This window comes from Lactuca sativa, chromosome 8 (genome assembly GCF_002870075.4).
Source record: "Lactuca sativa cultivar Salinas chromosome 8, Lsat_Salinas_v11, whole genome shotgun sequence".
Lineage (NCBI taxonomy): Eukaryota > Viridiplantae > Streptophyta > Magnoliopsida > Asterales > Asteraceae > Lactuca > Lactuca sativa.
In genome coordinates, this window is record NC_056630.2 from 133,586,263 (window position 1) to 133,600,737 (window position 14,475).

The 14,475-nt window shown below is 43.3% G+C and overlaps 1 protein-coding gene across 1 annotated transcript; it reads left to right on the forward strand.

Moving 5' to 3' along the window:
- Positions 1-8,426: 8,426 nt before the first annotated feature.
- LOC122195513 (uncharacterized) lies at positions 8,427-11,444 on the forward strand. Its single transcript, XM_052766202.1, has 3 exons — positions 8,427-9,106; positions 10,149-10,236; positions 10,934-11,444. The coding sequence occupies exons 1-3, from the start codon at positions 8,877-8,879 to the stop codon at positions 11,099-11,101; spliced, it is 486 nt and encodes a 161-aa protein (XP_052622162.1). The 5' UTR covers positions 8,427-8,876; the 3' UTR covers positions 11,102-11,444.
- Positions 11,445-14,475: the final 3,031 nt, after the last annotated feature.

The window sequence follows — 14,475 nt, forward strand, 5'->3', positions numbered from 1 at the left end:
AATTGTTTGATAGTTAAGCTTTAGACTGTAAATCCTTATAGATATGCTAGGGACGGATTCTAGAAGCTAGGATAGCTTCAAATTCGTCCATGACTTATCTAAGGAAAGGATTTGGATAGCCTTAAGAGAAGATTATCCAATTAGGGTTTAGATTGTAACCCTTAAGGAGTCTACAAGTATAAATAGACCCCATAGCCAAGGCAAATCGGCACCTCTCCTAAAGTAAGAGAACCCTGGCCGATTTCCTCCCCTCTCCTCTCTCCTAAATCATCTTCTTTGCTATTGGTGTTTGTAAGCCATTAGAGGAGTGACATTTGTGACTCTAGAAGCTCCAAGACCACAAGATCAACAAGGAACTCAAAGGTATGGTTCTAGATCTGTTTCAATGTTGTTATTTAACCTAATTAGTCATTAGAAGTCTTGGATTCAAAGCATGTTTAATTAGAAAGCCTAGATCCAAGCATTAGGGTTTTGCATGCGTACATAGGAAAGTTCTTATGGCTAAAACCCATCAGTGGTATCAGAGCCTAGCTTCGTTTTCTTTAAATTGTTGGTTTCTGAGTCATGGACTCGGCGAGTTCCAAAGTGGACTCGGCGAGTAGGCCTGACTCGGCGAGTCCCTTTGTGCACTCGGCGAGTCCAGTCGTCAGGAATGGCCAGATTCGGGATTTTTTCATAATTATCTTATGGAAACTTACCTTAATCATAATAGATCAATCTAAATCCGATTTTTTGATATATATGACAATTATCTTGATCTAGTTAAAGGTATTTATCAACTAATAAAATATTTAATTTCCCTATATGATAATTAATTAATTATTTTAATTATTTTGGTAATTATCTTTCAAAGAAATCTTGAATAAAATCAAATATAGATAATTAGGATATTAATTGTTAATTGGGATTATTTGTTATTTGATCCTCCATGTTTTAAATGTTTAAAACTTGTCCTCAAGTTTTGAAATTTATATTTGTGATTAAAAGTTTTAATTTAGACAACCTAAATTTCAAACCCTAGATTTTAGAAGGTTTAAAATACAACACTATACTAATATGATATTACTAGAATAATATATATATATATATATATATATATATATATATATATATATATATATATATATATAACTAAATGCTAGTCTTACCGTTAGTAGGCTTCATTCAGTTGTAATACCCATTTATTTGTTAAATAAATAAATAAATTAATAGACGAATGGTAGCCCAAAATAAATAATTGAAAGTTTACGGTTAAAAATATATAATATCAGGATTATTATAAAGATTTTAGAGGTCAAGGGGCTAATGAGTGAATTCTGGAGTTTATTTGTAAAGAATTTTAGAGGATGGGGTTGAAAGTGTAAAATAGGGACTTAGATTGAAATGAATAAGAGAAGGAGGGGCTGGAGATGTAATTATGGGAGAGTTGCAATAAGGACCGGATATATATGCAATGCGATGAGTCATTTGTAACCTAACCCTAGCAAAGAGAGTGCAGCCGCCATCATTGGTTCATCAGCCGCCTCCACCTTGTTTCCCCCACCTAGTGTCGCCGCTCCCTTCGTAGAGTCACCACCGCCGCTACTCTCCCACCGGTGACGACCAGCGCTGCAAGGAAGCCTCCGAGGCCGGTGCACCTATCGCATCTGCTCCATCTCCTTGTTGAAGACGTCGCCACCATGCGACCTTGATGTGACGATAGTAACCTCCAACCGCCGCCTGGCGTCTTGATGGTGTTGTGCGGGTTGCGTCCTAGGTCATCACCGATGTATTATGGCATTGCTCGGGGCTCGCGAAGTAGGTTCGTTCATGGGGGATGGAATCTGCCAAGTTAGAGTGGTGATGAACCACCATGGCGGCCGACCATGGTGGTTGTCATCGTTAGCACCGCCGCTGAAGCTGCTGCTGTCACTAGTGTTGCAGTTTTCGTCGTCACCTTCCACCTCATCTTCAGTCTCTTCGTCAACCACAAGCTGCCAATGTTCCTGCCGCCTCCGACCACCGTAGGTGGGAGTTTTAGACCCATTTCTCGAGCATAGAAGAGTATTTTGTTTAGTGTATGTTGTGTGTGTGTGCACCATGCTTGGTCGGAAAAGTGAGAAGAAGGGTCACCACCACCGTAAGGTGGTGGCTGCCGCCACGAGCCACCGCCGGCCACCACAGTGTGGCTGTGTGTGTGCGTGATTAGTTTAGTGTTTGTGTGTGTGTGGTTGATTGAGTTAGCCTTGTAAAATGTAATTCGAATTGAAATAATGAAAAGAAAGTCAAACCACCACCGTAAGGTGGTGGCCGCCGCCATTGACCACCACCACCCGAGGTGGTAGTGGGTGGTGCCCCGCTAGCAAACCCTAATGGGCCTAGAGATTAGTTTTGGGCTTATTAGGCCATGTTTGGGTGGAAAACCCTAATTATGAGTTTTGGGCCTTAGACTAATTGGGCCACTTGTGGGCCATTGGGATTGGATTGTGAATTAAGCCCAAACTATTCCATGCCATTTATCTAGTAGATTAAAGGACTTAATGGATTAAGTCCTTAATGAGCTAATTGAGAAAATATTAATATTTGGGAATTTATCAGGACACACGAGAATTATTTAATAAGTGAATATTAAATAATAATCATAGGCAGGAATTAATGTAAGAAATAATGGACTTAATGGATTAAGTCCGTAGTGTGTTAAGTCCTTAGTGGGTTAAGTAAGAAACACTTAACCCTAGTTATCATTTGATGTGAAACCCTAATTTCACTTGGGCTTTGTGTTGGGCCATCCGAGAATGGTCAAATGGGCTAGAGTAATTAGTTGGGCTTTAGGGTAAGGTCCATATGAATGATTGGGCCCAATTTGGAAAATTGGGCCATAGATGGGCCATATGTTGGGCTTTGATCCCTAGTTGACTTTGGGCCTATGGATTGGGCCTTGGGCTTGGGTAAGCCAAGCTAGGGGTAATGTAGTAATTATCCAAAGCATGTATTTTTAGTTATGTGTTAGAACCCAATTATTAATTGGGTGTTATTTGGTGTTGACAGTTCGGGAATCTGTCAGCCAGCAGCTGGGGTGGAGTCTACGGGACTTCAGTAGTTTGGGATTGTGTATTCGGGACTTCAGTAGTGTGAGGTGAGTTTCCTTCCAGTAGGGACGGGTCTACGACGACAATGCCGACCCCTTTAGTTAGTAGTAGTTCCAGACTTCAGTCCGAAGCAGTAGTTCAGTATGCTTGATGTCTATGTGATTCAAGCATGTTTGTGTGTTATATGTTCCGGACTTCAGTCCGATGCAGTATGCGGTATATGTGTTTATATTAGTTGACATGTGTTATGCTATGCGATGATCATCCAGTCCCGGACTTCGGTCCGATGCAGTTAGTTCCGGACTTCGGTCCGATGCAGTCAGACCCGGACTTCGGTCCGATGCAGTCAGTTCCGGACTTCAGTCCGATGCAGTCAGTTCCGGAATTCGGTCCGAAGCAGTCAGTTCTGGACTTCGGTCCGATGCAGTCAGTTCCGGACTTCGGTCCGATGCAATCAGTCCCGGACTTCGGTCCGATGCAGTTAGCTCCAGACTTCGGTCCGATGCAGTCAGTTCTGGACTTCGGTCTGATGCAATCAGTTCCGGACTTCGGTCTGATGCAGTTAGTTCCAGACCTCAGTTCGATGCAGCTAGTTCTGGACTTCGGTCCGATGCAATGGGCAAGGCCCAGTATGTGCTTTATATGTATTGTATGGTATGTGGTAGTTTGGGGGAGCTCACTAAGCTTCGTGCTTACGGTTTTCAGTTTTGGTTTCAGGTACTCAGTTTTCAAAAGAGGAGCTCGGAGAGGTTGCAGTGCACACACCATTTGTTCAGCCTGGGATGTTTATACTCTGATATATTTGACAGTTGTTATGATATTTTGAGATATATTGTTTATGATTCTTATACGGCGTCGATGAATATGGTTTTATTACTGATTTAAAACAAAATTTTCAGATTGTATTTTTGGGTCGTTACAAGTTGGTATCAGAGCCTTAGTTTGAGGGATTCAAACATACTTGAGAGTGTGTCTGGACTCAAACTAAGGAAGTAGTATAGAGTTTTCAAAAGAAAAACCATGGTTACAAAAGGATTTTGAGAAAAGAAAACAATTTTAGAAAAGTATAAAGAAAAGAGTTTTAGAAAAAGCAAAAAGAGTTTTGAAAAGAGAAAAGGGTGTGGTGCGTGCAATCAGCCGAGCTCAAGTAAGTACTCCCAAAATCACCCATCCAAGTTATGTTATGATTATCAGTTCCAGTTTCAGTTTCAGTTTCAGTAGAACAACATGCTAGAATAGGACTAAGGATCTAGGATGATGCCTTATGTGCCTGCTTTATGTGTTTCAGCTTGATAAGAATTTCATGCTAGTAATGAGTAGACAGTAGTAGGATAGCCTGTGTACGTTATGCCTGATAGTATGAGCTTAGCATTGTATGCTAGTACAGTTTCTCGTTATGAGAATAGTTTTGCCTGAGTATGTTTCCTTTATCCGAATGCTGCTTGCTTTGTGCTTTGTGGGACTCTGAGTGATGGGAGTTAGCCATTAGGTGAATACGTCACACCACATGTGATCAGGGTTGAATAATCTTAGAGTTCTGGATTTGGCCCTATTGCGCAGCTCTTGTTTGAGTCCAACCGTTGTAGGGACGAGTCTTTTACTTGAAGGATTATCTGAGCCTCGTCACATGTGATGGTATTGAGGTGGTGGTAATTGGCATTACAAGGAGGCCTTCAGCAGCTGAGGACTGTTTGGGTAGAGTCAGAGGTTCCCTAGGGCAAGCCTGGGATGAGAGTAGCAGAGATTAGTAGTAGAGAAAAAGGGGACTTGGTGGAGTTGAGGTAACTCTTGAGGAAAGTACGGATAGATGTGGAAGGTAGTATGGGGCCGTACTACTGAAAGTAGAGGATCCGTACTCGATTCAAGAGGGGCCAAGGAAAAACCAGGGAACTAGTAGAGGGTGTGAGAGATCCCTCAACAACAGTGTGTGAGATCCCTCGAGTTTGGATGAGTATTGTGATGTTAGTGATGGCAAGTTGCCGAGTATAGTGACGCTACGTGGTAGACCAGATGGTAGTTCTGGTGACGACAGGGGATCCGGCTCGGACTCTGGAGTCGGGCAGATTGATGATCAGATGAGAGAGTCCATTTCATTTGAGAATTTTGCGCAGTATCACTGACCAGACTCCTGTGATCCTCAGTGTGATCAAGGAGGGCATTATGGAGATTTGTGATGAGAGGCCGAGTGCATTCTGCACTGAGATAATAGTCATGATGGAAAACCGTACGTTAATGTTTCGGGAATTTAGAGTTAGTGAGGCTTCAGATTGTCATGGGGGTTAGGGACCCTATTGTTAGCAGCAGATGGTTGGCAGATGTCACCAACACTTTTCGTACCAGACGTTGTCTCAAAAGGAGACAAGATCTGGCTTACTTCCTATCTCCTGAGGGATAGAGCACGAGATTGATAGGAAGAGGTTGGTAGTGAGTTGAGGGATGATGTGGTTGATGCTATGTCATGGGATGACTTCCAGACCAGATTCTGGGCAGAGTGTACCCAGGCGATTAAGGCGCAGCAGTTGGCGCCAGAGTGTTAGATCCTCACCAGACGAATGAGACTGTGGCAGAGATCACTGCCAAGCCTCGGGAAAGAGTTTATATGGTACCACAGTATGCAGCAGATGAGGAAATGAAGAAGGAAAGTTATTAGGACATACTGTAGAATGATAGCAGGGAGATCATGAGTATCTCGGGGTGCAAGACCCTGAATGATATGACTTCTAGAGCTCGAGAGCGGGATATTGACTTGGAGCACATTGTTAAGAGGGAACAAGATCAATTGCTTATAGTGAAGGGTCTCGGGAGGAGACCGTAGATTTCAGATCAGCTACTGAGAGGCCAGCGGGGTCAGAATCGGTGCAGCACTTGTGGGAAAACTGCACAAGGGAGACTTTTGTTCCAAGGGTTGAGTAAGTGTAACTCTGTGTTATCATCGGTTCGTGTCTGAATTACATTTTCAATAGATTCCATATGCCAATTGCATGACGAGGAGCATTAGTGAATAGTATTAGAGCAATCCCCCAGATTATGGGATTGAGAAAGTACAACGTCATCTTGGTTTATTCCAAGACTGAGGAGCAGCACGAGAAGCACCTACGGGAGGTGCTAGAGACTTTGAGGAGGGAGAGAATTTTCGCAAGGTTCTCCAATTGTGAGTTATGGTTGCGCGGGGTGCAATTTCTTGGGCACCTTGTAAATTAGAAGGGCATTCTAGTCGATCCGGCCAAGTTAGAGGCCGTGATGCAGTGGGAGATTCCGAGGTCTCCAATTGAGATTCGGAGCTTCCTGGGTTTAGCGGGTTATTATCGGAGATTTATTCGAATTTTTAGAGTTGTGTGATCTTTTGGATTAGTTAGTGTTGAAACACTAGCAATGGTAAGTGTGGTTTCTAGCAGATTGGTCATGGGTGGTGAGAAGGATTGGGAATTCTTCCAGTTTTGTGTATTGTAGGGCATTAGCTGAATCAAAGTGGGGGAGAATCGCCCAAGGATTCAGAAGCAGGAGCAGTTTTGAGACTAGGATAAGTTTCGCATCCTTATTGGGAAGAAAGATAGCCTAAGCGGTTGTATGGTTTGAGGATAGTGTGAGATGGAAGTTCGGAAAAGCTTGCCAATAAGTAGATTGCGTTCCCGTGATGTTACTAGCAAGCCTTAGGGAATCAGGGTTGGGATTCTAGTCAGGACACGAGTTGAGCTGAGTGCGGGGCAAGCGCGTGTTCGAACCAGTATTAGAGTGTTGTAAGCCTGCGGGTGTAGCCGTAGCATTCACTAGCAGTCAGATAGTATCAGAGTGTTGTAAGTCTGCGGGTGTAGTTGTAGCATTCACTAGCAGTCAGATAGTATCAGAGTGTTGTAAGTCTGCGGGTGTAGCCGTAGCATTCACTAGCAGTCAGATAGTATCAGAGTGTTGTAAGTCTGCGGGTGTAGTTGTAGCATTCACTAGTAGTCAGATAGCATCAGAGTGTTGTAAGCCTGAGGGTGTAGCCATAGCATTCAATAGTAGTCAGATAGCATCATAGTGTTGTAAGCCTGCGGGTGTAGCCGTAGCATTCACTAGCAGTCAGATAGTATTAGAGTGTTGTAAGTCTGCGGGTGTAGCCGTAGCATTCACAAGATTAGCAGATAGTACTAGAGTGATGTGAGTCTGTGGGTGTAGCCGCAGCCTTCACTAGGTTGGTAGATAGCGTGAGTGCGTTGTTAGGATGCAGAAAGATCAGTAGTACTCACCATTTCAGGTATAGCAGTAAGGATATGGAAATCCATGGATTGGATTTTGGAATTTCCCAGACGGATTAGACCTGGTTAAGCCAGTGATAAGACTGTAGAAGCGCCACTACAGAGAAGAGAGCAGAGAAGCAGTGGACTGCTTGAGGTCATTTATGACATAAGGCTACCAATGATCATGTAGCAATCACGTTTAGCTTTGGGTTTGGTGACGTCAGGATTCGACGCATGGAACCAATCAGTTAGAGCAGAAGGCCGTTAGGGCCACAATGACGAGATAACTAGTAGCAGCTAGATCCATAGAAGGATTTCGTTCAGAAGTCGTGCGAGGCGGCTAAGTAGTGAGTCCTTTGACTCCGCAGTTGGGCTGGAACCCGATATTTTAGATGATTTGCGGAAAATTGAGACCAGGTAGGTCTCGGTAGATGTTGGGAAGCAACCATGTGGCAATTTAGTGTTTCAGGCAGTTCAATGTTCAGGCAGTTTAGTGTTTCGAGCAGTTCAGTGTTCAGACAAATCAGTGCTTCAGGCAGTTACAGCTCTTGGGCAATGTTAGTAATTGTGCCCTAAGTTGCAAGTACAGACATAATAGCTGGTTTATTGGGAAGTGACAAGTCACTCACAGTGGAAATAGCTGAGCATTGGCCAAGTATAAGTGATCTACAGGAATAATTAGGTTTGTGAACCTGTTTTGTAATGGGAGATTTCGAGCTAGCAGAAGTTGAGTAGTCAGTTGAGAGATAAGCAGGATGGTTTCATCGATAATGATTCAGTAAGAGTGATCTGCCAAGATTCAGACCATCTCGAGACAACAGAATTCAGATGAAATGAGTGTGATCTGGTCGCGAGAGTTGGTCACAGCTACCTTGAGAAGGTTAGGGTACGCCTAGGATGGTGACCATGTTTCTTGAGTGGTTAGCGTGTAAGGTATGATAAGGAGTGATTTCGAGGACGAAATCTAATTTAAGTGGGGGAGAGTTGTAACACCCATTTATTTATTAAATAAATAAATAAATTAATATACGAATGGTAGCCCAAAATAACTAAGTGAAAGTTTAGGGTGTTAAAAATATATAATCTCAGGATTATTATAAAGATTTTAGAGGTCAAGGGCCTAATGAGTGAATTCTGGAGTTTATTTGTAAAGAATTTTATAGGATGGGGTTGAAAGTGTAAAATAGGGACTTAGATTGAAATGAATAAGAGAAGGAGGGGCTGGAGATCTAATTATGGGAGAGTTGCAATAAGGACCGGGTATATATGCAATGCGATGAGTCATTTGTAACCTAACCCTAGCAAAGAGAGTGCAGCCGCCATCATTGGTTCATCAGCCGCCTCCACCTTATTTCCCCCACCTAGTGTCGCCGCTCCCTTCGTAGAGTCACCACCGCTGCTACTCTCCCACTGGTGACGACCAGCGCTGCAAGGAAGCCTCCGAGGCCGGTGCACCTGTCGCATCTGCTCCATCTCCTTATTGAAGAAATCGCCACCATGCGACCTTGCTGTGACGATAGTAACTTCCAACCGCCGCCTGGCGTCTTGATGGTATTGTGCGGGTTGCGTCCTAGGTCATCACCGATGTATTATGGCATTGCTCGGGGCTCGCGAAGTAGGTTCGTTCATGGGGGATGGAATCTGCCAAGTTAGAGTGGTGATGAACCACCATGGCGGCCGACCATGGTGGTTGTCATCGTTAGCACCGCCGCTGAAGCTGCTGCTGTCACTAGTGTTGCAGTTTTCGTCGTCACCTTCCACCTCATCTTCAGTCTCTTCGTCAACCACAACCTGCCAACGTTCCTGCCGCCTCCGACCACCGTAAGTGGGAGTTTTGGACCCATTTCTCGAGCATAGAAGAGTATTTTGTTTAGTGTATGTTGTGTGTGTGTGTGCGCCATGCTTGGTCGGAAAAGTGAGAAGAAGGGTCACCACCACCGTAAGGTGGTGGCTGCCGCCACGAGCCACCGCCGGCCACCACAATGTGGATGTGTGTGTGCGTGATTAGTTTAGTGTTTGTATGTGTGTGGTTGATTGAGTTAGCTTTGTAAAATGTAATTCGAATTGAAATAATGAAAAGAAACTCAAACCACCACCGTAAGGTGGTGGTCGCCGCCATTGACCACCACCACCCGAGGTGGTAGTGGGTGGTGCCCCGCTAGCAAACCCTAATGGGCCTAGAGATTAGTTTTGGGCTTATTGGGCCATGTTTGGGTGGAAAACCCTAATTATAAGTTTTGGGCCTTAGACTAATTGGGCCACTTGTGGGCCATTGGGATTGGATTGTGAATTAAGCCCAAACTATTCCATGCCATTTATCTAGTAGATTAAAGGACTTAATGGATTAAGTCCTTAATGAGCTAATTGAGAAAATATTAATATTTGGGAATTTATCAGGACACACGAGAATTATTTAATAAGTGAATATTAAATAATAATCATAGGCAGGAATTAATGTAAGCAATAATGGACTTAATGGATTAAGTCCTTAATGGATTAAGTCCGTAGTGTGTTAAGTCCTTAGTGGGTTAAGTAAGAAACACTTAACCCTAGTTATCATTTGATGTGAAACCCTAATTTCACTTGGGCTTTGTGTTGGGCCATCCGAGAATGGTCAAATGGGCTAGAGTAATTAGTTGGGCTTTAGGGTAAGGTCCATATGAATGATTGGGCCCAATTTGGAAAATTGGGCCATAGATGGGCCATATGTTGGGCTTTGATCCCTAGTTGACTTTGGGCCTATGGATTGGGCCTTGGGCTTGGGTAAGCCAAGCTAGGGGTAATGTAGTAATTATCCAAAGCATGTATTTTTAGTTATGTGTTAGAACCCAATTATTAATTGGGTGTTATTTGGTGTTGACAGTTCGGGAATCTGTCAGCCAGCAGCTGGGGTGGAGTCTGCGGGACTTCAGCAGTTTGGGATTGTGTCTTCGGGACTTCAGCAGTGTGAGGTGAGTTTCCTTCCAGTAGGGACGGGTCTACGGCGACAATGCCGACCCGTTTAGTTAGTAGTAGTTCCAGACTTCAGTCCGAAGCAGTAGTTCAGTATGCTTGATGTCTATGTGATTCAAGCATGTTTGTGTGTTATATGTTCCGGACTTCGGTCCGATGCAGTATGCAGTATATGTGTTTATATTAGTTGACATGTGTTATGCTATGCGATGATCAGCCAGTCCCGGACTTCGGTCCGATGCAGTTAGTTCCGGACTTCGGTCCGATGCAGTCAGACCCGGACTTCGGTCCGATGCAGTTAGTTCCGGACTTCGGTCCGATGCAGTCAGTTCCGGACTTCGGTCCGATGCAGTCAGTTCCGGAATTCGGTCCGAAGCAGTCAGTTCCGGACTTCGGTCCGATGCAGTCAATTCCGGACTTCGGTCCGATGCAATTAGTTCCGGACTTCGGTCCGATGCAGTCAGTCCCGGACTTCGGTTCGATGCAGTTAGCTCCGGACTTCGGTCCGATGCAGTCAGTTCCGGACTTCGGTCCGATGCAGTCAGTTCCGGACCTCGGTCTGATGCAGCTAGTTCTGGACTTCGGTCCGATGCAGTGGGCAAGGCCCAGTATGTGCTTTATATGTATTGTATGGTATGTGGTAGTTTGGGGGAGCTCACTAAGCTTCGTGCTTATGGTTTTCAGTTTTGGTTTCAGGTACTCAGTTTTCAAAAGAGGAGCTCGGAGAGGTTGCAGTGCACACACCATTTGTTCAGCCTGGGATGTTTATACTTTGATATATTTGACAGTTGTTATGATATTTTGAGATATATTGTTTATGATTCTTATACGACGTCGATGAATATGGTTTTATTACTGATTTAAAACGAAATTTTCAGACTGTATTTTTGGGTCGTTACAATTCACGAAGCTGATCTATAAGGTGGGTATAAGGTTGCGGCCTCTAAAATGGCGCTTAATGGGTGTACACTCACACCCACCGCTTGCTTGATTGGTGGAGGGTCGTTAGCCGAACGGGTAGGATAGGTCAACCTCATCCTCTTATTAAAAGTATAATAAGTAATACGAAGTAACTACTCATTTTTTTTTAAAAAAATTTCCCAATCTTAGTTACTTTAGGAAAAGTGAATTGATGCAATCCCATGAAATTACACTTTTCACCCTTGCTAAGAAGTTAGTGGAGCGTGTGTGGTTTACCGGCACACTAATTGGTTCTAAGAAAAGGTGGCAAAGGGTGATTCATTGTTTATCGTAGTTCGATGGAGCGTGTGTGGTTTACCAGCACATCGAATAGGTGATCGTTACAATGAGGGCACCATGTGAATTTGCATGGTAATTCACACCCGCTTTGTGATCCTCGGTATCCCAGTCACAAACAAGAGGGGCATATCGAGATTTAAACATGCCATTGAATAGTTTCAATGAATCTCATTTGAACCTAGGAATTCTCAATACACTTAGGAGATAGTTTTTCGAGGAGAGGAGTTTTTCGAGATCGAGAACTCATAAGCCAAGGAGATAGTGGGAGGCAAATCAAACTTGAAGAGATTTAAGAGTCGATAGATGAAGGAACCTCTACCGCTGGCACTCAACCCGAGGAGGAAACTCCGGTTGAACCGATTGACGAGTCCTTACCTCTTAGACGTTCCGATAGAGTTAGAGTTCATCTCCAGTTTTATGGTTTTCATATTACTACCAAAGGGGACACGTATATTAGTGATGGTACACTAGTAAATCTTGATGAACCTAATAGCTATAAGGAAGCCATGGTAGGCCCGGAGTCTGCGAAGGGGAAAGAGGCAATGGATAGCGAGATCCAATCCATGTATGATAACCAAGTTTGGAATTTGGTTGATAATGTACCCGGACGTAAGACCGTTGGGTGCAAGTGGATCTTCAAGAAGAAGACCGACGTGGATGGAAATGTGCACACATATAAAGCGCGATTGGTTGCGAAGGGCTTTACTCAAACTCCCGGAGTTGACTATGATGAGACCTTCTCACCAGTTGCGAAGATTAAATCTATTAGAGTGATGCTAGAAATTGCCACATTTCATGATTATGAGATTTGGCAAATGGATGTCAAGAACGCTTTCCTTAACAGAAAGTTGGCTGAGGATGTTTACATGGCTCAGCCAGAGGGGTTTGTGGATCCAAAGCATCCGAATAGAGTGTGTAAGCTTGAGAAGTCCATTTATGGACTTAAGCAAGCGTCTCGCAGATGGAATCTTTGCTTCGATGAGAAAGTCAAAGAGTTTGGATTTGTACGAAGCGAAGACGAATCTTGTGTATATGTCAAAGCCAGTGGGAGTATAGTAAGCTTCCTCGTTCTATATGTCGATGACATATTACTCATAGGAAACGACATTCCGACTCTGCAGGAGGTTAAGTCCTGGCTCGGGAAGTGCTTTGCTATGAAGGACCTCAGAGAGGCTTCTTACATTTTGGGAATAAGGATAGTAAGAGAAAGAAGTAAGAGACTAATTGGACTTAGTCAGAATACTTACTTAGAGAAGGTACTAAAACGTTTTAGTATGGAAAACTCAAAGAAGGGAGAATTACCGATACAAAGTAATGCCAAGTTGAGTAAGACTCAAAGTCAGAGTACCGAAGCTGAGATAGCAGAAATGAGCCGAGTACCATACGCTTCCGCAGTTGGCTCAATCATGTACGCTATGACTTGTACTCGCCCTGATGTAGCCTTCACTTTGAGCATGGTTAGCAGATATCAAGGGAATCCTGGTAGAGCACATTGGATTACGGTGAAGAACATCCTTAAGTACCTTCGGAGGACGAAGGAATGGTTCTTAGTCCTCGGAGGGAGTGATGACTTGAAGGTGCGAGGATATAGTGACGCCAGTTTTCAGACCGACAGGGATAACTACCGTTCGCAGTCGGGCTGGGTCTTTACCCTAAATGGAGGAGCAGTGACATGGAAGAGTTCCAAGCAGGAAACCGTAGCTGATTCAACGTGCGAATCAGAGTACATTGCAGCGAGCGAAGCGTCGAAGGAGGCAATATGGCTAAAGAACTTCATCGGTGATCTTGGAGTTGTACCTGCCATAAAGGAGCCCATGGAGATTTTCTGTGATAATGAAGGAGCGGTTGCCTTGACCAAGGAACCGAGGGATCATGGTAGATCAAGACATATCGACAGAAAATATCACTTCATCAGACATCGTGTAGAAGAAGGACAACTCGTAATGAAGAGGATATCATCAGAAGATAACCCAGCAGATCTGCTTACGAAGGGACTGAGTAGGGTTAAGCACTTGCAGCATGCTAATAGTATTGGGCTGAAGGATGATATTAGCATAGATTAGATAGTATTAGAAACGTGTAATAGATAAATGTGATTGACATTTGATGATTAAATAAAGGAGTTTTATTTATGAGTAATGTTACTATCATATGTTAATTGTTTAGCTATTATTTCACTTTGCATGTTTTGACTTCCAGAATAATTGAGTTTATTAGGAATAATCGAATTGTTCAAATTGACCACAATCGTTCATATGTTGGAAGTAGATATGAATAAGATTGTCATGAATTGGTGTGTAGAATGTCTGAATGGTGTTAGACATAGCAAAGGGTTGCTACAACGTTCATGAGTGCTTATGAACTAGTTTTGAGCATTGGAACAAACCCGCACTTGCTGGAATCACCTTATGGAATACGATATAAAAGGTGATCGCAAGACGATAATATCATATAGTCTTAAAACCTAGATATATGGTTTGTTATTTGTTAATTGATTGTACATTGATAATGCGAAAACGCATCAGTAACTCGGTGTTATAAAACGCATTGTTGTGTATAGTTGGTTAATGAATAAGTAAATGCATATAAGTCGAAGTTTATCTATAACTTTTATCTAAGAAGGTAAAAGCGATATCTCGGCCGCTCGATGATTTGATTTGACTTATGTGCCGGGCCCGGTCAGAACTGAATTGATGTGTTCGATTAAGTTCTATGTCAAATAAATCAGAGATCGAGAAACCTAAATGCTTGACTAACCATTCCATAGGATTGTCAGCATGATATCTAACAGAGGACTGTACGTTCCCTTATCTAAAGGACAAGATTGATTAGATCAGAGTTTGACAGCGTCTTTGAGAGCTACGATTGCAAACCGAATTGTACTTGTTCATATAGTTACTAGACTTATCCAAGTGGGAGACTGTTGGAATAGTGTCTAAGGCTGCAACTATATTAGGCAAGTATTTGATACCAGTTGT